Source organism: Pongo abelii, chromosome 5, assembly GCF_028885655.2.
Source record: "Pongo abelii isolate AG06213 chromosome 5, NHGRI_mPonAbe1-v2.0_pri, whole genome shotgun sequence".
In the NCBI taxonomy this organism is placed as follows: Eukaryota; Metazoa; Chordata; class Mammalia; order Primates; family Hominidae; genus Pongo; species Pongo abelii.
In genome coordinates this window covers 124,378,212-124,400,722 of record NC_071990.2, presented here as the reverse complement: position 1 = coordinate 124,400,722, position 22,511 = coordinate 124,378,212, and the positions used below count along the sequence as shown (strand labels likewise).

The 22,511-nt window shown below is 38.2% G+C and overlaps 1 protein-coding gene across 2 annotated transcripts in view; it reads right to left on the bottom strand.

The window, feature by feature from the left end:
• The window catches only part of CLVS2 (clavesin 2), a 72,667-nt gene extending 51,282 nt beyond the window's left edge, over nt 1-21,385 (bottom strand). For both annotated transcript variants that reach the window (XR_008526412.2, XM_054558117.2), the window contains exons 1-3: nt 20,616-21,385; nt 19,197-20,145; nt 6,193-6,367 (exon numbers count right to left, since the gene is read on the bottom strand). Coding sequence is in view for 1 of the 2 variants with exons in the window: in XM_054558117.2 (XP_054414092.1) it covers nt 6,193-6,367; nt 19,197-19,585 (564 nt within the window). In the remaining variant the exon portion in view is untranslated. The remainder of the gene's footprint in view (nt 1-6,192; nt 6,368-19,196; nt 20,146-20,615) is intronic.
• Nucleotides 21,386-22,511: the final 1,126 nt, after the last annotated feature.

The window sequence follows — 22,511 nt, the reverse complement described above, 5'->3', positions numbered from 1 at the left end:
CATAATGCTGCCTTAAGCTTAAAATGTAGCTCATAAACAAGAGGTTTCTGCTATTGTCTAAAGCATTCTAAGCCTGAAAACTATTGGCAGCTTAACAACCACTGCAAAGAACACTGTTGTAAAACACAGACTCCTTTTGTTTTATTATGAATTCCTAATTTAGTCAATATCTCACTAAGTTCTTTTCTACACTCTCCCTTAACCGTCTTACACACACACACACACACACACACACACATGCAATTTCAAAGCTGTTAGAAATTACAAATAGGTAGGACTTGAAGGACTGAATAAGCAAATGCTATAGTGAAGCTAAGGGAGCTCCTCACGCCCCAGCCTTGGACAGTGATGTTCCAAGTCATTAGCATGTCCTGCGTTTTTGGCAAGATTCCCTAGGTAGGACTGGGCTTCCAAACGCTTAGAGCCAGAATGTGTAGCAGCAGCACTTTTTGCCTTCCGCATGAATGATCACAGCTCTCAGAGCTAGCAGATTGGTGGCTGCTGGTAACACTGGGCCCTTGAGTCAAATGAAAGGACCAGTGAATTGATTACATATTCTTTATTCTGTCACAAGTCCTACTTATTAAGGGCTCTTACACTATCTGGCACTATTTTAGGCATTTTGTGATGGCCATACATCTGAGTCTTATGTAGCAATTCAAAGAGCTATTCAATCCCTTGTTACAGCCAAACCCCTTGCCAGCAAGCCATGCCTTGACTACATTATGTACTTATTGGCAGATGGAGTTTGGGGAGTTCTGTGAAATTGTGAAGGCAAAAGCACAGAGACCCAGTAGGGCAGAGCCAAGGGAGAAAAACAGATAAATATGTCTCAAGGGCAGCAGGGTAGGGCTAGGATAAGCTAAAAATCATCTATAAATTGGGAGATTCTGGATTTATAAAACAGTCCGAGTTTCTCATTGATAAAGAGTTTTAGAGATATTTTATTAAAAAACACAGTAATCCTCCCCCTCCCCCCAAAAAAGCACGTAATTTTACTGTAAATTCAGAGTCTAAGAGGTTGTAGGTATTTCTAAACAGTTTGTGTTTTAGTTGGCTTTCCAGGCAGATATCTTAGCCAACCAGTCACATTCACTTAATCTTGTATTGATTTTCTAAGAAACTTCCTGTTTCTATGACTACCCTAATCAATTAACTTCTTATAAGTAGGAAGACAATTTTCTCTTTTTCTTTTCTATCAAAGCCGAATACTTTCTAATTTTTTCTTTTTTTTTTTTTCTGTTTGCCACCCTGAATACTCCCTTTCCACACACACACACACACACACACACACACACACACACACACACACACACACAAGTCTGATGTTGTGCCTTACCTATCAAGGAAATACATTTTGTTGGTAAAAATGGTTGCTGTCTTTCATATTTGAAAACATTTGAAGATTTTTGCACAGAGAAAGCATATAAACTTACCTTGGACCAATATTATGAATGGCTTATCAGTTTGTTGTTATATTAATAAAAGTTATCTTTGGTGATCAGCAAAGTGGCTTCCCCTTGGCCTTCATGCTTTATCCTGGAGAACTGGGAGGCTAATAGTCACTTAAAGAGATGGCTCACTGGGAAAAGAACATGGTTCTGCCATGCGGTGTCAAAAAAGTCCAAAGCCACAGGCCAGCCATTTGTGACATCTTTAGTTAGAATTGCACTGTCTATTCCAATAAATAAATTTCACCTATATTAATATGTGAGAATTCGAGTATTGGTGGGAGAAGTTACTTTGATCTGAGCCTACCTACTGTTTCTTTGAGACAGGCCTGGAAACAATAGAAACAAGATTCACGAAAGACATTGGCCTTTGGAGTCAGACAACCAGGACTCAAGCCTTGAGGTCAGCTGAGAAAACTTGATTAAGCATCTTAAACTCCTTAAAGTTTCATTTCCTATCCTATAAAAATGAGACTATTATAATTATTTCAAAGGTGGTATGGGGTTCTCCAGATGTAACTTCTCTTTCCTTTTATCTAAGTCAGCTCATTTATCCAAAGGATGTTTCCAAACCAAAGAAGTGATTAGGACGCTTTCCTGTCCCAAACCTCCCTATGTTTGGAGAGCACAAGCCACACCATATAGTATGCAGTCTTTTATGCCATAGAGCCAGGGTTCAGCCTGCCCTTCCAGCCTCATCTCTGGTTATTTTCCTCAATTCATTTCCCATTCTAGCCATGTTAATACAGATTCATCCTGTGTTTTCAGCCACCTATAGCTGCATGTTTGTTCAGAGTACTTCCCCAATGTTGCTCTGATCAATATGTCCTACCTGTTTTTGTCCACTTAGCAAACTTTCGCTCAACTTTCAAAGCCAAGGATATCTCCACAATCCCCACCTTTCCAGCTATGCCTGGAGCTTCTTCCAAAAGAAACAAAGGTGAAATTTCACCAAGTGAAACAATCTCATTCTTTGCTTCTAACATGAAAATGTATTTTATTTTGCCACCCAACATAAAAATATCTAGATGCTGTTTAACTACACAAAAATTGTAGAAAAGACCACAGTCTGTGTATCTAAAGTCTGAGTGCCAAAAGAATACTATGGTATTATTCAGATTCCCAAAGTCATTCAACTTTAATTCATCACAGTTTATGTAGTCACTGACTTGTGAGAAAGGCAGCGCACATCCAGAAAAATATGGCACCTGAAAAATGAGCTGATCCACATCAATTACTTTAATCATTGATATTACCTGCCAGGTAGAAGACGTATCATTTCTAATATAATAACACTTGAAAATTGGTATAAATGAATAGACTGAGATCCAAACAAGTGCCCAAGTATTTGATGAATGGCAGGGTTGCCATCCAAATCCTGTTCTGTCTGCCTTTAGAACCTTTTCTATTTCTACCCTTCCACATTGTCCCTTAATTGATCTTATACTATATTCATGTATGAATATATATAATAATGGTTCATGTATCTTTATACGAGGTATATGGTGCTATCTCTAGCCAGGTCACTTTAAATACTCTTGCTTAAGAAAAAAAAAGTCAGGAAACAACAGGTGTTGGAGAGGATGTGGAGAAATAGGAACATTTTTACACTGTAGATGGGACTGTAAACTAGTTCAACCATTGTGGAAGTCAGTGTGGCAATTCTTCAGGGATCTTGAACTAGAAATACCATTTGACCCAGCCATCCCATTACTGGGTATATACCCAAAAGATTATAAATCATGCTGCTATAAGGACACATGCACACATATGTTTATAGCGGCAATATTCACAATAGCAAAGACTTGGAACCAATCTAAATGTCCAACAACGATAGATTGGATTAAGAAAATGTGGCATGTATACACCATGGAATACTATGCAGCCATAAAATATGATGAGTTCATGTCCTTTATAGGGACATGGATGAAAACTGGAAACCATCATTCTCAGCAAACTATCGCAAGGATAAAAACCAAACATCGCATGTTCTCACTCATAGCTGGGAATTGAAAAATGAGAACACATGGACACAGGAAGGGGAACATCACACACCGGGGCCTGTTGTGGGGTGGGGGAACGGGGGAGGGATAGCATTAGGAGATATACCTAATGCTAAATAATGAGTTAATGGGTGCAGCACGCCAACATGGCACATGTATACATATGTAACAAACCTGCACGTTGTACACATGTACCCTGAAGCTTAAAGTATAATAATAATAAAATAAATAAATAAAATGAAATAAAATACAAGAAAAAAAAAGTAGGTTTATGATGTGGATTGATAGGTTACAGCCAACTCAAGAGGAAAAGAGACAAGGAGTCTTCAAAACAGAGTTACATCCCATTCATAATGCACGTTAAGTTTCCTCTCTGGCTGCTAGATTGATAGCCTTTCTTACTTTTGGTTCAATACCCTATAATATTTTTTTATGTTTGTCTAAATAAAGGTGACATGATAGCAGAATTATGGCATAAGTTCTAATTGACTTATTTAAAATCTTCTCATTTCTTCATTTTACTGACTGGAAGAGGTTTATTACTGTTGTGTTGTTGATGGTCTTGGCATGGTGGTGGCTGTGTTTAGTAACCTAAAACTGTGTATGTATCTTTACTTCAAACATTTTGTGGTCTTATGTTGATATTGAAAAAAATGTCTATTCATATTCTGAATGAAACATATAGTGGTACACAATATTTGTCACACAGCAAATGCAAAGTAAAACAGTGACTTGATTTAAAAAGTCAGAAAGTGTTACTTCAGTACGAGACTAAATATGAGATCATGCATGTCACAACGGAACATTTCTAGCAATCCTATATTCTTATTCAGAATTACCATTGTTTTTAGATATACATATAGTAGACACAGACGCAGACACAGACACAGACATAGGTATAGATGTAATTATATAGCATTAAAAAGTCAATTTGAACTTAAAATAAAAATGAGTTTAAAGGTTAGTAACACATCAAATCTATTCCCAGGAAGAGCTTTCTTCTCTTAAGTGGCTTCTTAATTGGAAATTAAGAGGAATCAACCCTTCTTACTCTGTCTTGTGTCCTGGGAAAAAGGAGAAAGGGGCTGAGATATTTGTGGGGAACAGAGAGAAGGCAGCTCCAAATGTGCAGCCATTACAGGTCCATGCAGTGAATGGGATTATTTCCTTCACTAGACATAAACACAGAGGTTTCATCTGAGTGTAGTTCCTGTGGTGTTCACAGGTAGCACTTAAAGAACTTCTGATAGTAGTTACAGCTAACAAGGAAGTTCCCAAACATCTCCAAATTGTCAGTTTGTTCTCCTGCAATGACTTATCACAGTATTATTAAAAGATTCCATAAAGCAGGTTGGAAAATAGCAAGAGTCTATTCTTGAAGTGTTTTTTTTTTAATTTCTTGGGAAAAAAAAAAACATGAGTTCTCCAGTCCTTCATGAGCTGAAGGCCTAGCCTAGCTCTAGTGCAGAGAGAAGACACAGGTTAAATAGGGATAACAATTATAAAAGGCTAGGTTACCATTCTGTGTTAGGTAACATAGTGGGTGGTAACCAACCTTGTTCACAAACTGAAGAATACCATATACATTGCTGGAAAAAGGGCAGAGTTAGGACTGATTCTGTATGATATACACATTTCCAAACATGCATTATCTTATGCTCTCTACCATCCTGTATTAACTGTCCCTGTGGAGGTTTTTAAAAAGCATTGTTTAAGATAAGAGAGGAGCAAGGCTGTCTCACCAAGAGCAAGTCACGAAGCCTACATCAGGAAAAACCTATATGGAGAAGAAACATCAGTGTGTCTTATTCAGTCCAGAGGCAGAAATCAAAGATTTCCAGCACCTGGAAAAGTTGCTCACTTTTAAGAGGTCAGCAGTTATCAATTTAGGTGTGTATAGATGCAGTCAGAAATTGCTAATGAGTAAAAATGTAGATGACTTGGGCTTACTCAACATTGATGCCCCAGTCTAATGAATGACATCACTCAAGGACTCACTTGCAAATATTTTTAGAAGTTTAAATTCAGTTCCATTAGTATTGTACACAAAGTAGCATAAAGCAAAGAGAGAGAATAGAAGAACACCCTAGAAGTTAAAAGCAACTTGACAATAGCAGGTTTATGACAGACCACTAAATAATAATATGTTTCCCATCTTCTAATTCCCAAGTAGTTAAACATTATTCACTGGAAGAAGCACTATTCCTATGTAAATTCCATGTGACAGCCCCTTCCACTCACAAAAAAACCCAATGAAGTCTAAAGAAAATTTCAGAGAGATGATCTTTGCATCTTAGAGACCAAAAAACATATTGATTGACTTTCCAACAGTTGAACATATTGCTGATCATATCCCAAATTCACCAGGTTAAATGAAATAATGAAGAAAACATTTAGCTAATTAATAGGCACACAAAAGAGAAACAAAAACAAGCCTAAATAGCTAATCATTACAATCTAAAAAATGTTGCTTGTTCTGATTTTCAGATTAAAAATCTCAGCTCATTACCTGTATTTATGTTTAGACAGGGAGCACTGTACTAGTGTCACAAACTCTCTTCCTTCAGCGTTTCTTCTATATTCCTTTCTTCAGTTAGTATTTTAACTTTTGTGCTCAACAACTACAAATTTTTTTTGTTTTTGTTATTCTGTAAGTAAGACATTTCTTCATTCTAACACATTAGACAAGAGAAGTCAAACACAAGAGACCAAGGAAGTAGGTAATTTCCATATCCTACCTGCAGGCCTTCAATAGCTAATCGCAGCATACTTGGTGTGAGTTTAGAGGCTTGCTTGAAAGTGAAGTTACTCCAGTCTATGATCAAAACAAACCCATTCACTTGAAGCTCAGGATCTTCAATCATGGCTTCTAAAGAAAGTAAGATGGCACGCAAAATATCCACCAGTGTGTACCTATCGGCAACAGAAAAGTACTAAATTAGGTCTGACAACCACTTTTCCAAAAAGCTATAAAATATTTTCTAGCACACTAAAAATTCACTTTAAAATACCTTCAGAATCTTAAAGAAATAATTTTGTTTAAAAACCTATTTTAGGAAGAGGTTTAATTTATATGTACTCCAAGAACATAATCGAATTTAACATGTATTCTGCCCAAACAAATGGAAATGCTTTTTCATATTTTATCATCATTTAGTTTACCTCCAGGCCTTCTTATGATTTTCTAAAATCTCATTCAACTAACCCAAAACTAGGCATCACACATTTTAAGTGGTTCAAGAATGCCTTCAGTAATATTGACATTTCATATCTTTGTATTTGAAGAAACTGAGAATGAGATTTGAGTGAGTCTCATCAATAAATGAAAACACTGTACATGACAGCTATTAATAAAAGTTACTCAATTCAAATTACTTGTATTGAGTTTGTATCATGAAGAAAAGGAAAGGTGGGAGGGATAGAAAGAGAAGGAGACAAATATAAATAAAAGTGAGAAAAGTCATGGAAATTTACCTACAATAATACAAGCCATCCTAATTCAAGGGCTGGATCTTTTTTTGTTTTGTTTTGTTTTCTGCTTTTCACCTTAGCAGGTTAGTTCCTGGAACGTTCCAGTAACCCAATAAATGCTCTTTATATTACTGTGAAAGGGACTTGACTAGAGTAGAAAGACACTGGTTGGAGATTAAGACACTGCTTCAATGGAGGCAACGGAACTAAGAACAAAAATAAGAAGCCAAATTTGAGTGGCATTTTAGACAATCTTGTTATACTGTGACAATCTGAGGACTGAAATTAGGGAAGAGTAAAAAATGACACATATTTTAGCTTCAGAGCCTGAATACATAGTAAAATTTTTAATCAATATCAATAATGCATAAATAGGATACTGTTGGAAATGGCTGGAAATACAAAGTTTTGAATAGAACTTATTGTATTTGAGAAACATGTAGTATATCCAGAGAGGTATATCAAGCAAGCTTCTGAAAAAAATGGATCCTAAACTCAGGGGAGAGCTCAAAACTGAAAATTCTGGAATTAAAAGCATATAGACTCTGAGTTCAATGAAGTGAAGGAGGTAATGCAGTCAGAGCTAAGAGAAATATCAGATAATTATTCTAAAAAGGGAATCCCTAGAAATCTCAGCACTTTAAGAGGAGTCAGAAATTTTATGGAAGATGTTAACAATTTCAATTTTTATACACCTTGCATTTTAATTTTTTTTCTCCGGACACACTCAGGAGAGATTTCAGGAATAGCTAGAGAAAGAGATCTGGACCTCAGGGAAGAGGCAGGATGGGGAGGGGAGTGGATTAGGAGTCGAAATCATTCCCATTTAGTGGAAATGATGAGTTCGTTAGGAAGGCAGTATGATACAGTGAAGATATATGAGGGAGTATGTCTATTTTTACTTCTAAAAACACTTGGATGTGCTAGGAGAAAGCATAGTAGTTCAGAAAGGAAAGAATAATTAACATTAGAACTTCAGGCAATTTCTCACCATTTCAGGACCTCATTTCTTCACCTGTAAAATCAGCAGTTGGGAACAGAATCTTGTTTAGAATCCTAGCATTAATCAAGCACAGGGCATGGTGTCAGAAGACTTCAAGATGCAATCTCTGCCCGGCGCCTCATTAGCCATATGGTCCTGGATATGTCGCTGATTTATAATTCTGAGGATCAGTTAACTGTCCCTATCTCATGCTATTCTCATTATCTCATTGGCTGTGTTTTGGGGGAGGGCTGGGGGCAGCACCAGAGAGTCATCAAAGAGATGACTCAGGTGAAAACATTTGTACAATTTTTCACAGTTCTAGGTATAAACAGGTGTTCAGTAAATGTTGGTTGGAATACACACATAGCATACTTTTTGTTAGAATGATAAGCATAGATATAGATTACTAGGCAGAATATAAATCAGAAATTATAATCTTTAGGATAGGCTATTACTATTATAAAAGGCAAAAGTCAAAAGGCCTAGGGATACAGCATCCAAAAAACTACCTGAATATATAAAATAATAAAACTTTTTATAGAGCTCTACTATGTATTTGTTATTAAATCTCTGAAACATGTGTGGGTGAACACCTTTAAAAGTCCCTTTATGGCTGGCCTACCTCCATTTTAAACATAATGGCCTGACACACTGTCAGGACCTGAAACCTATAAACACAGGCATTGGAAGGTTGGAGCAGGAAGACTGTATTTCTGGTTGAAATTCAGACCCCCACCAAAAAAAAAAAGTTTTAATTTCTGAAATTCATAATAATATCATGGTGAAGAAAGTTAAGAATTCAAAAAGTCCAACTTCAAAGGTTTCCCTTATTATGAGGTTGACCATTCTTACGTTATCCATAAGAAATCAAATAGCATTAATATCAAAATGCCATTAAATAAAATTTAAATTTGAAATCAGCTTTGGAAGGATGATACATTGTACGTAGTAAAAATTAATCAGGGTACCAGTAAGGACTGAAAACAAGAGGCAATGTGTTTTAAATAACACACTTGAAGTATGGTTCTCCTAAACTGTTTCAAAATCAAGATAAACGTTGATACAAATATCATTACTCCAAAGGAAATAATATAAGGCAAATCCCAAAATCAGCAATGAAGAAAAGTAGGTTTGCAAAATTTTCAAGAGTAAGTCTAACCACTTTTTTAATTCAATATCTGGCTTCAAGAAGAGAATCAAATGATTTTTTTAAAAATTACATTAATTTAGAAGTTTAGAAAAAGAAACATAAAAATACACTAGCTAACTCCATTCAATGGGCAAGTCAAAACCACTCTTGACTTAACTCCAGTCGTCTATTGTCAAACATCTCACATTATTACCATTAGCAGCTCAGCAGGCTATTCCTCAGCAGAACAGTACTACACAGGATCTTGCCAGAATCTGTAAAATATCTTCCAAAGAAATGTAGCATCTATGAATTTTATCTCTTCAGGACTCCTGCCATATTCTCCTTTTTAAAAGTATTTTAACTGTTATAATTTACAAATTAGAGGTCACTACCATGAAATACTCTACTTGTTCATGTTTGGGGTTTACATTGAAATTGTATGAGTTCCACCATTGTTATTCTTCTCTTGTATGCTGAAAGAAAGCTATAAATAAAAACTAGCACATTATTGCAGCTCTTGACTCCTGATTGTGCTTCTCAAAATAGCATTAAGTAAAATTTGAATTTGTGAAAAGAATGCTGCGTAGCATATAGTAAGAAGAAATCATGACATCAATAAGAAATTTTACAACTGACACTAGACTATGTAGAATACTGCTCTTGAAAAGAATAAAAGCTGCTAGAACACATAAGCAACATATGGAGAAGACTTTAATACCCATAGCAACTATGTACTACCTGTGCAATCAGAAGGAAAATATCTAATCCCTCTTGAAATTTTGCAGTTATGAAATCAGTCTTCCTTGCACAGTAGGATATATATTCATTAATTAATTATTTGGGGCATGTTTATGTAACTTAAAAGCCTTTTTTAAAGTAAAACTCACAGCTATTAACAAATACAAAATAAAATGGGGATCCTTGATTATTTGTCTAATCTCAGCTTGGTCTCACACACCTTGAAGTTACTGAACTTTTCTAAGTCTCCATTTTCTCTTTTGAAAATGGTGATAATAATAGTTACCTCATAGGACAGAATGAACAATACTTAGCCCAATGGGTAGCACATAGCAAACAATAAATGTTAACTTCTGTGACTTCTACAATTGTATGACTTTTGCTTTTTCAACAATCACATATTCTATACTTGCTTTTTGTACTTTTTAACCACTTAATCTTAACTTCATAGAATTGTTGTGAGGACAAAATGAAACAAAATAACATATGTAAAGTTTCTAACAGTACTTGACATATAATAGAAACCATAAATATTTTCTGCGATCATTGCTGTTAAAACTCTTCTATTTGGTTCTGTGATGCTGCATTGAACTTTTTTTCTTTCCACTTTTCTGGTCAGTCTGTTATCTTTCATCTTTGATTCCCTGCTGCTATCATCCAAATGTAGAAATAAGACTTTGTTCCCCTGCTGTCATCATATAGTATCTCCCGGAGTTACCAAATCATGCACTCATCCCCTTGGCCAATACATTGGTGATGGCTCGATATCCACAGAGCTAGTGTCAGTCCTGTGCAACATCCTCATCTTTCTAGTTGCCATCTGAATATCAGCACCTTAGTGACTCCTTGCTACCTGAAGTATATTAGTGTAACTCAATTTAGTGTCTCCCATTTTCCTCTGGGATTGCCTACATTAATCAATTAATGAAGAATCATTCTCAAATATTCCCTTTCCTTCTCCCTCTACATTTATTCACCAAGTCCTAAATATTTTTTTGTCTTTTATATATTTATACATCTTTGGCATCTAACTCTTTCTACTAGAGTCCTAGCTTTATTTCCTAATATAATGGCACTTGTGTCTCTTTTTCTTTCTCTCCCATCTTTCTCTTCCAGAAATCTTGCCTACCCTCTATTGTGAGATAAATTGTCCTAAAACATTAATTGGCCTGAAAAATTGTCCTGCACACAACACCACTCCCCCATGGCTCTTTCAAAACTGCACCATTCCCTTAATAACCATACTTCTTGTTTTGTACACCCATGCATAGGCTCACCCCAGCCGTCAAGGTCTTGTCATATTCAACCCCCAACAAGCTGGTACACTCCGATGCTTTACGTTCATTTAAATCTAGGGGAACATTCCCCTTCCTTTTCACCTCACCTAAGTTCTACCCTTCTCTGGGCCCACCACCAGCTTTCCCTGCTCTGCAAGATTGTCTCTACCTGCTGGAGACCTCAGCTCCCTCTCTCTCGTATTCTGAAATTATAGTGCTTCAGTGTTTGTTCTATGGCCCCAGACATATAAGCTTAGCTTAAAAACTCTTTCACTGTTTGATACCACTTTCTATCTTCAGCACCAAATACTGTGTGCTGCACACTGTGGGTGCACAGTAATATATGTTAAAACTATTTCCCAAGGGCATAGACCACGCTGTTTATTTTACCTACAACAGTCATCAAAGTGCCATAATGGCATCATTTAAATATAACATTCACTTAAGGCTTCCCTGTCAGCCCAATACAAAACATGCTCCTGGACCAGAAAGAGGACAAGAGCCTTGTCCTTCCACACTGTGGAGGGGTGGCACCCTGCCTGCAACCAGGAGCCCCCTCAGTTTTTTAGATCAGAGAAGCTTCTTCTCCTGCCTCTGGCCATGCAATTTTTTTGGTGACTACCTGACCCACGCTTCTTTGCTGGGGTTCTCAGCATCTCCTCCCCTACCACAGCTTTCAATCAGTCCAAAGATCAACTTAATGACAAATAGGTCATGTCCCTCTACTTTTCAACCTTTTCAGCATGACAAGAAAAAACTAGCATCTTGGCATCGCATTGAGCAGCATAACACCAGCAATTTCTCTTTGTCACTAAATCAATCAGCCATTATTAAATTCTTTATTAAGGCTTCCCCCACCCCTCAGTTTTCATTAAGCCACATTTTCTACTGTCTGAAGCACTTCATAGTAGAAGGTGCTAGGGGAGGGGAAAAAAGGAGAAGAATTACCTTTATTAATGCCTCAGGGTATTGTTAGTGGTAAAGCTGATGAAGCCTTCTTGGTGTTTTATATTACTGAGTGGTAATAATAATAATATGTCTATCTGGGTAATAGTTTAAGATATCCAAAGCAATTTCAAATGCATTACCTTAATCTCAAAACAATTGCAAAATCTCTGAGCTGGATTTGTCTTATTATTTTACAGATGAGGACAGAGGGTCTCAGAGAAAATTAAACAGTTTGCTTTAAATCACCTTAGGAAAAATGGGGAACCTAGATTTGAAGCCAAATCTTTCTAATACCACACAGACCAATGCTCTTTCCCTCTCCATGGTGCCTCCTACTCAGAACAGAGTTTGATGAATAGATAATTGGTCTTTTGTTTGTTTGTTTGTTTTTTGTTTTTTGTTTTTTTTTTTTTGGAGATGGAGTTTTGCTCTTGTCGCCCAGGCTGGAGTGCAATGGCACGATCTCAGCTCACTGGAACCACCACCTTCTAGGTTCAAGTGATTCTCTTGCCTTAGCCTCCCAAGTAGCTGGGATTACTGGCGCCCGCCACCAGGACCAGCTAATTTTTGTATTTTTAGTAGAGACGGGGTTTCACCATGTTGGCCAGGCTGGTATCCAACTCCTGACCTCAGGTGATCTACCCGCCTTGGCCTCCCAAAGTGCTGGCATTACAGGCGTGAGCCACCGTGCCTGGCCTGGTCTGCTTTTTCATGGTAGCATAATATATATGTCAGAAAATAGGAGATCAGGAAGTCAATATCCTGGCACTCTCCAGCCTCACCACAATAGGGAGCTTTGGTGGAGGAAAAGCAATAAGACATCCTTAGGACTCAGAATAAGAAATGGCTAAATCTACAATCCCTGGAATAAATATGAACTCTTGAAATTTCATCTGTCTGGCTTGTATTACTGAGCACAGAAGATTAGATGTCTGAGCCTTGCTTTAATTTTACTGCTGTGGGAATGTAGGTGAGTGAGAACAAGAGAATCGTTGGAAATGAAACATCTATGGGCAAAACGTCTTCCTTTGAAGAAGATGGGTAAAGAAAAAACTTTTGCATCTATTGCCACCAAAAAATAAAATAAAATAAAACAGAATTGTGCCGGGAGAATACAAACACATCAGAAAGGCAACTCTTTTTACCAGGGCCAAGTACTCTAAGCAAACATCTAGTTAGTAAAGTCTTTGACTTCAGAAAGTTTATTCTTCCATCTTAACGTTCTGTTCCTAATTGCCTGTTCTGTTATATTTAATCGAGATTTTCTAAACCATAGATGGAATTATCTTTAATTAACAGAATTTGATTTTTCTACATATTTGCCTTTCCCTAGATTTCGGTTGGTAACTGTCTACACACACACACAGAAAAGCGACTAATTCACTTACCAGTTGTATGATCATGAGTGAAGTACTTAATTGCTACAATACACACAGTAGAATTATTTTAAAATGAATAATGAATAAAATGGAACAATAAATGTTGAATTCAGTTAACCAAGCAGGCAATGTCTTTCCTACACAACACTTAGTAGCCCACAGCTGCCCACCTGTCCCCAATTTCTAGCACTGGTAAAAAGTATCCTCATTAGCTGCATATGACCTCTGACAGTTACTCAGCTTTACATGTTTTTTCTTCCCAGAGAGGTTACATATCGCTTAAAGTACAAAGTATGTGTCTTTATTTGCCCCCAGCACCTACTAACATGCTACGTACATAACAAATTCTCAACCAAAGTGTATTTTTTTTCAATTAATTTGACCAAAATATTAATCACTCAGTTTGTCATATGGTATCATAAGGATCCCACATACAGGAGTATCCTTTCCTTCATGTTACGATAATAGTGTAATAGCCACTTACTATGATAGTGAAATAGATGTACCTGCCCTCAGTAAAGTCAGAGAATTTAATATTTCCCACAGAAAGGAGGAGATGTATTAATTTACTAAGGATAACTTGTTAATATACTAACTATTGGCTCACGTTTTAAAATATCTTCAAACATTTCTTTTGAGGCATCCTTTCAGGACACTGTAGTAACCTCAAGTCCTTTGCTTCTCGACCTTGTTTAAAGTTGATTTTGAAACATGAAAATAGCTTGGCTCAGGCCAGACTTAGTCAACGTCCTACTGAAGGTTGGCACTTGTAGTTTTTGCTGTTATTTCGGGATTATTTTACTAATTATTTCATAATTGCCCCAGTTTTTGGAGACTGTCCTATTTTTGCAGAGATGCATCACAGTATTCCTCCAACATTTCTCAGGACAACAGTATTCCTCCCCTATTTGCCATGATATGTACCAAGAGTATAGTTTGGAATAAGTTGCAGTTAGCAGAGGATTTGTTAAAAGAGTTTCCCTGAAAGGAAGCAAGATGGAAGCTCTGCTGGGACAGAAGTCCCATGGAATACATATCTGCCATTTGTGGTTTTGCCCTAACCAGTATCCAACCAAAAGACAGCAAAGCCATGCCTCCGGAATTTTTACGAAAAGGACTCCTAGACTCCAGACTCTGCCAGTAGGTATGACAATGTGAAGCAAAAAGCTGGGAATTATTTAATATGTTAATAAACTGAGAAAAGAATTCTTGAAAAATTAAGCTGAAAAATTAAACTTCTTATTTTTTTGCTTTTTTTTTTTGCTGAGTAAAAATATTTCTCCATAATTATCTGGATAATTTCCCTGGACTGTTTTAATCTATTCCTGTTCATTTTACTTTATTTTATTTTATTTTCTTATTTTTAGTACAATTCCAGAGATCAGCGAAGCTTTGTGACTGGCATTAATGCACATCTGTGTAGTCTATGGCTATGTTTTAAATTGTAAGTTATCATCACCATAACCTTCTATTCTGAACACTGGCCGTATTATTTTAGTAAATGTAAGCATAATCATAATTCAAATAATCAAAATAGCATCCATTCAATAAATCAAATCAATAAATCAAAATAGCAACCATTCATACAATGTTTGCTTTTGTATGAAAAAGCCACACAATAGGAGCAAACTGACAAGTTTTTTGGGCAAATTCCAGGATAAGTTAGAGGATCATATCAATGTCTGACCAATCAGTTTTCTGCCCCTTCCAGAGCTTCACTACTGTAAGCGGTAATCAATGTCCACTATGATAAGCCAAAGACCATGCAATGTGGCCAGTGCTTCAGTGCTTTCTGGATTGCCACCATACTAAGAATCATTTTGGTTCTAACTGTGTTTGTTTTTGAATGGCCATTAACTAGATTCCAGATAAATGGTTGTTTGCTATACTAAAGTTCAGAGAATTACTGAGAATTACTGTTTCTAATGACTATTAACCATATTCCAGATAAATGGTTGTTTGCTGTACTAAAGTATAGTGAAGTATATACTTCTAATGAGAAACAAATATGACTTGCAGGCTGACAACTTACAGGTGAACTCTGACACTTCCTATCATCATTATGTTTCAGGTGACACAATTGCACTCATGAATATCTCCAACAATTATGTGACAGTGGATTTCAATTTCTTAGATACATGCTTGCATGCTCTAGGACCTAAAATGCCATGTACTTTCTTTCCAAGCTTCCTTTTCTCCAGCAGTGTTACCTCTGCTAGCTTTACGGCACATTATCCTCACACTGTGTTGATAAGATCCTGCGAACCATTTGAAGGTATGTGCTGAGTCCTAAGCGGGTCACTATCATTTAGGAAGGAAAACAATACGCAATACATGGAGGACGAAGGCATCTTTGTGATGCCATGTAACAGTCAAATTGTTTTTAATTCCATGGCATTTACTTTTGTTGTCAGAAATTATGTAAGGCAATCTAAAACGAGATAAAATTATATGAATCTTTTCCAACGTACAGCTCAATAAATGTAACAGGTCATCTGGGCTTGCCCTATTCTTTTTTGGAAGACCCACAGGCCACACTGCAAGTCATTTTGACATTTGAGTATTTCCATTTTTTTTTAGATTTGTTAGAAGGTGGGCATACTGTAAATATTAGGATTTTACGTTAGTCTTCTTAATGATGCCATGTCTCTCAAAAAGGCTTTGGAAATCATCCAATTCTTTACAATAACCTAAAACTAAACTACACTATATTGCAGCAGAAACAGATCCTATTTTATTTATAGTCACTGTCTCCATGCTTTTACTGTTTTCAGTGTCCTGAGGAGCACAGAAAACTGTCCTACAAATTTGATATAGGAGAAAGCGTATATCAAATAAATCTCTACTCAGAATTCTTTTTATACAAATGCATAACTCAATTCAACTCAAATATTTATTGAGCATCTACTCTGGTTCAAGTGCTGTACTAAATATAATAACAGTCTTTTTGTTAGATCAATTCTGTTGGGGGCCTTTACGAATTGTTTCAAAATTCATAAAATCTTGTTTTTCCTTTTGTAGTTGGAAAGTTATAAATAACCTGCTTTCCAAATAAACTGAGGCATTTTCTTCTGTCTCATTTCTAGAATTTACCTATGTAATCATCTACACTTCTCACACACTGTTTCTTTAAAACAGGCTACTTTTTAAGAAAGTTGTTGAAAGCCAGGTGATTCACTTAACAACTCAAAGAATGTTGCCAGGATTATTTTCAGACATGCAGTCTTCTGGAGAAATCCAGGTAGCTTTGGATTGGCGGGATCAGGGCCTGGAAGGTGAAAACAAACATCTCACTCACAGAACAGAGGAGGGATGAGGGATAAGAGAAACTAGCACATGACATTATCCACCTAACAGAGCAATAATAGTAACTTAAACACCTAGGGAAAGAGGCAGACTTCTGTAGGAGTCAAGGAGCCTTCGGGGTAGAGGAAAGGGATTCAGGCTGAGAAGAGTTGGTAACATCCTGGCATTGGCAGAAAGGCAGCTGTCCTTTGAGTTTCAGAGCAGGAGCCAAGGAAGTTTTTATGCACATGCTCCAGTGATAAAGGTTTATAGAGGGTGCAAAGATGACAGATCTGTTTGTCTACTAGTCCCTGTCATTGGGTTATGTAGATTTGGGATAAAAGGAAGATGGGGAAGAAGAGGGAATTATTATTTTTTTAATGTAGGAAGAAACTCGACTGAAATTTTGACTAAGCTCTAAATCACTTGTATACCTTTTCACCTTGATGTGCTATAATTTCTTGATTATGCCTGTTTATTTCCAACATAGAAATAGAATTCATAATTACAAGTCTAGACATCTTGACAGGGTATTTCTACAGAACACAGCTTCTCATTTTGTTCTAATACACAACATTTTAGTATTTAAGATTATGTGTAAGTTTAATGAAATATAATTCTATATACCAATTATTAACTCCCTTTCCATTATAGATTTCTAGGGAAAAAGAATTTGATTACTAGTTATCTGCCCTTTATGTGGAAGCATGAGATAGACAACTAAAACACAGTGTCTTTAATAAATTCAGAATTATCACCTTCTCATATATATGAAAACTATAAGTGACTTTCATCTTAATTAGGTTTACAAATCATTATGAATATTAGTTCACTTATAGAAATTAATGAAAATAGGTCTGATATATATGTATGCCTCTCTGAATGCAATCTGCCTCCATAATGGTATCTCTAACAGACTTCGAGATTTATATAAATATGAAATTTCCAGTTTCCATTTCACTACAGCTCAATTAACAAAGTTCCAATCTGACATACAGAATATTAGTTTTTTCCTTGAATAAAATTTTTCAGTTTTGTTATACACAGTCATTGATTTGCATGATCCTACAATGTACTTTCATGATGAAAAGAAAACATTTTTAAACAAAAATTGTGGTCAATGGATAAAACGTTGTAATTCTTTAAAATTTTAAGCTACCTGATAAAAAGTGAAATAACATCTCTATAACTGGCCAAAATAAGTAACAAAACTCCATTCCCTCTGAATGGCTAACTCTGTATGAGTTTGTTAGCATTATGAATCTTCAGGTAGTAGTTTGTCTTTCTATTTGCCTAAAAAAAATCAGAGTGATTCTCAACCTAGAATTACAGGGAAAACATCACAATAAAATGAGAGAAAAAATAATTAAAAATATTAATTTACATTCTAAGATACCAAGACTCAGAAGCCTACCTGGAAATCTCTATGATCCATAAGCCCTCTTGGTAACTGTAAATGTCTTGTACGATGGCTCTAGAGATAATTTAAACTAACCAGATGCATTGAAAGTCACCATTCACAGAACTAAAAATACACCGATGTTTTAACAAGCAGCTTCTTATGATTCATAGCTCTGGTAGCATTTTAAGTCCCATGAAATATATTTAACTTTGAACTTAATTGAAACTACCTTACACAAGAGCCTTTTATAATTTCTTATATCTTTCAGTCTGAGAAAACAGTTCTGATGGAGGACAGAGAAGTGTCATTGTCTACATTTTTCTATAATAATGTAGATAAAAAGAATATTATTTCTTCTCTATTAAGTAGCACATGAGCTCAAAAAGTCCACCAACTGACACATCAGAATATTTTCCACTTCTTTCCAAAAGATGAAAAATCACATGAGACAGGAAACAGATTCTTTAGATTAGTGGCAGGTGTAGAACACATACACCAGTCAGTGTACATTTTCAGTGTCAGCAGGCATGCTCAGCGACAGAGGATGCAACTCTTCCTTTCATTGAAGGGACACACATCATATTATTCCTTCTTCTACACATCACCAAGCAGAGAACTTTCCAAGCAACAAAACTACTTGCTTTTGGTCGAACACCAGGCTATGCTTAAAAGATAAAACGTCAGTACCAGAGAGAGGATGATGATGATGATGATGACCATGATGATGGGTCTAGTTTAAGAATTTTTTTAGGAAGAAGGACGAGAAGTTGTCCCCATTTTCATACTGGTTTATCCAGCCCAATAAACTTTTTCAGAAGGTGAAACATATAGAGGAGCTTTATTTACGAGTTAAGTGATTTAAATCTCCCTGCAATAATGTGGTTAAGGTAGCACCTTAAAGCTGCAGTAGAAAGTGAGTGTTAGTGAAGTAAGTTTTAAAAGTAAAAATACAAGCCCTCCTCCCTTCCCAGGATGCCCACCAAAAACTCATCTCCTGGTTTGTCTCTCTTTTCTCCAAGCCAAATAAACAAAAATATCAAATCTACAAAGCTATGACACTACTCGGGGTAAATTCTGGAAAATGGGAGAGTAAAAGGAGAATACAAGTTTGGATTTAGGATTTACCTGCTCTGATCCCAATTGGCAGCAAAAAGGACTAGAATCTTCCTGCCATAGTGGTCCAGATTGGCCAGGCCCCCAGGGAAGCCATCCTTCAGTGCCTGCTTGATGCCAGGGTCGGTGGCCTTAAAGCTTTTGAACATGTCCAGGTTCTGCTGCCGGTACTCAAAGTACTGCGCCAGGAGGCGGAAGGCCTCAAAGTGATGAAACTTCCTAGCCCGCAAGAAGCGTAAGATGAAGGCATCATCCGTGCGCAGAAAGCCAATGTCCGGCCTGGTGATGACCATATCCCTCACCTCCTGGATGTCCTGGTGCAGCGTGTCTGGGTTTTCATTGAGCTCCAGGCGAGCTTTCTCCAGGGTCTCAGGGGAGAGACCGGCTTGCAAATGAGTCATTGTTCTGCCTATCCCCGAGGTTTCCCTCAGAACCCCTTGTTGACTGTCCCAAAGCAAACCTGGCCCTTGCCACCACCAGACTCCAGCCCCCAGACCTCCTGCTGCCTGCTTCCTCTCCCCTACAGGAAATTAATAATCTTGGTGTCCAATCAAGTGCCCTGTTGCTCCTGCTTTCCCCCAGCTTTGCTGGGGGGCTGGGGGGTGTAAACTTCTTCCTCCGCCCCCTAAAATACAACACCCCACTTTGGCTCCCTCTTCCTTTTCCTTTAAAGAGATGTGAATCCCTGAAGGGCTCCGCACTCCTCTTCTTGTCCTTTCTCTTCCCTAACAAATCACCCCTAATTCCACCTAGCACGGGTGGTTCTGATCTTGGTACTGTCCTCTTCTCTTCTCTTCCAAGATGTAACAAAAACAACCCCCACGCACATCTCAGCCCCTGCACTGTGAATGTTCCTGCGGTCGCTGCTGAAGGATACGCCTGCCAGGGGTGGCGATGGAAATTCTGATTAATAATAAGGTAGCTCTTCAGCGCTGAGCTCCAGGGCGGAGAGAGATCATCTCTGCCAGAAAGAAAAAGAGACAGAGAGAAAGAGGGGGGAGAAAGGAGATTATTTCTCCCTCTACTTATTCAAAGAAGCTATTTTTAAAAGACAAATTTGTGTGATTTATTTAAGATTATTGTGATCCAATTAGGTGAAGACTCTGCAGATAGCGCACCTTCCCACCTCCCCTCTGAGATACACCGTGATCTCATAAGGCACCAGCAGGGGTTCTGGTGGCGTTGGTACCAGCGTGGGCTCCCCCAACCCCACCCCCAACTTCTGCCTTCCTCTAGCCCTTCATTTCCACGGACTTGCAGCGGGGTGGGAGAAAAGGGGGGAGGGGGAGGGAGGGGACCGGGGAAATCTCTGGGAATGCACATTTCAAAAACGAAGAGAAGGGGAGGACGTTGTGGAGAATAAAATAAAAATGTCCTTATCTTTTCTATAAAACCCCAAAGCAAGAAAGAAGAAAGAGCAGCCGCTCCTACCAGCAAACCCGGAGGCGGGGTCGCTAAGCAATGCGGCACTCCCTGGCATCCATCAGCCGCGGCTTCAGCAGCGGCGGCGGCGGCGACAGCGGCATCAACTCCTCTGGGCGGGATGGAAGGAGCAGAGAAGAGGGGTGGCGGCGGAGACCCGGGCCGAAGATGCGCTCGGGAGCAGCCGCGGCCACATCGTCTGCGGGCAGCCCGCAGCCTCTCCCAGCAGGAGGGGTGAGGATCGCAGGGCTAGGGCCACAGCTGTCCCAGGTCCTCGCCTGGCCCTGCCATTTTCGCCTTCGGGAGAGAAGGTGGGGAGGAGGACACGAACGCCTGGATGGAGAAGGCCACTCGGGCGGCCACCGCCTTTGTGCGCCCTCCGGGAGCAGCCGGGGAGGTGGGCGCAGTGGGGCGGCTGCTGCGCGGCGCTGGCCTCTCCTGGGGCTCTCCCGAGCGGTCTGAGTCAGGGGCGCCCCACCGGGCTGCGGCGGCGGCTCCGGCTGCTGCTGCTGAAAGAGGACTTGGCTCAGCCCAACTCCTCTCTAATTATCCCAGCACAGATCTCGCTGCGACGTAAGCACTCACTCAGCTCGCGCGCGCGCTCCGCTCCTTTCCCTGCCTCGTTGGGGTAGGACGGCAATTTGGGTGGCATCGAAATATCCCGAGCCCTAAGTTTAGGCTGCTCTTCGTCCCCACTCCTCAGCAGGCTGCTGAGCGGGCGTCGCCGGGCCAGGCGGGGCAACCATGCTTTCCAGCCTCCCCACGCCCCTCTCTCGCCCTTTGTGCGCAAGACCCCGTATCGGCCTGGAGAGTAGCTGTTGTAGACGGTAATTCACATTGACACGCATTTTCTCGTTCCTAAAGGAGGCAATTTTGATGTAGAAGGAGTACGGAAACATTTTGTACTTTTCGCATTTGTTGTAGACAGAGATATTTAATTTAGAAAAGACCAGAGTGGTTCCAAGGCAATGTACTGATGATTAAGCCTCCGGAGGAACTTCTACGAATAGTTTTTCAACCAGTCTCCCTGCTAAATTTCTGTTGAAGGGGATGAAAATGAGCACTAGGGTAAATGATAATAAAAACATAATTCTCAAAGGAAGAAAAAATAGGAACTTCACTCGTATCTTATCATAAAGCAAATATTTCTGGAAACACATACCATCCTTCCTTCAGTTGTATGCATCTGTATATGAGAATCATTATAAATAAACAGGAGTCCTTGCGCTTAATATGACTATCTATGGATTTGAGGAAAAGGGATATTTTCTATTTTCAAAACACAGCACATATTACTAAGCATGTTACTAAGAGCAACTTTTGACTTTAAAAACTGTAGAATGGGGTCTTGAATTGAAGTTAATTCAATGCAACTAATATTTACTGAGTTCCACGAGGTGTGGGGCATTTTTCTGCATTCTGTGTATAGGAGGTGGTCTTGAAGATAAGCAAATTTTGTCATTTTCTTATCTTGACATTTCTTATCTTGTCATTTTCAATGTTGATGACTATGAGAACCCTCAAAATACAGGCACACTTGTTTTTGCTCTTCTCATGACAATGGTGTTGACAAAAAGAAAGAAGGAAAAGGGTTGTATGGTAGAGCTAGGGCATTTATTAATTAAATTAATGCAAATTAATGTAGGAACCCAAATAAGACAACAAATTACACACACACACACAGTCATTATTGTCAAATAATTTATGTTTTACATGGGGAAGGCAGAAAATAAACCACTTAAGTGTGTGTATATGTGTGTTATATATATGCACTATATATAAGGTCCGTCTAGGATTTTAAGTGATTATGACTTTCTCAAGCATTCTGAATGCAATGTGAACGGTTAAATTTTTTGTTAACATTTTTAAAAATTTGAAAAAATCATTTTTTTCTAATATTTTAAA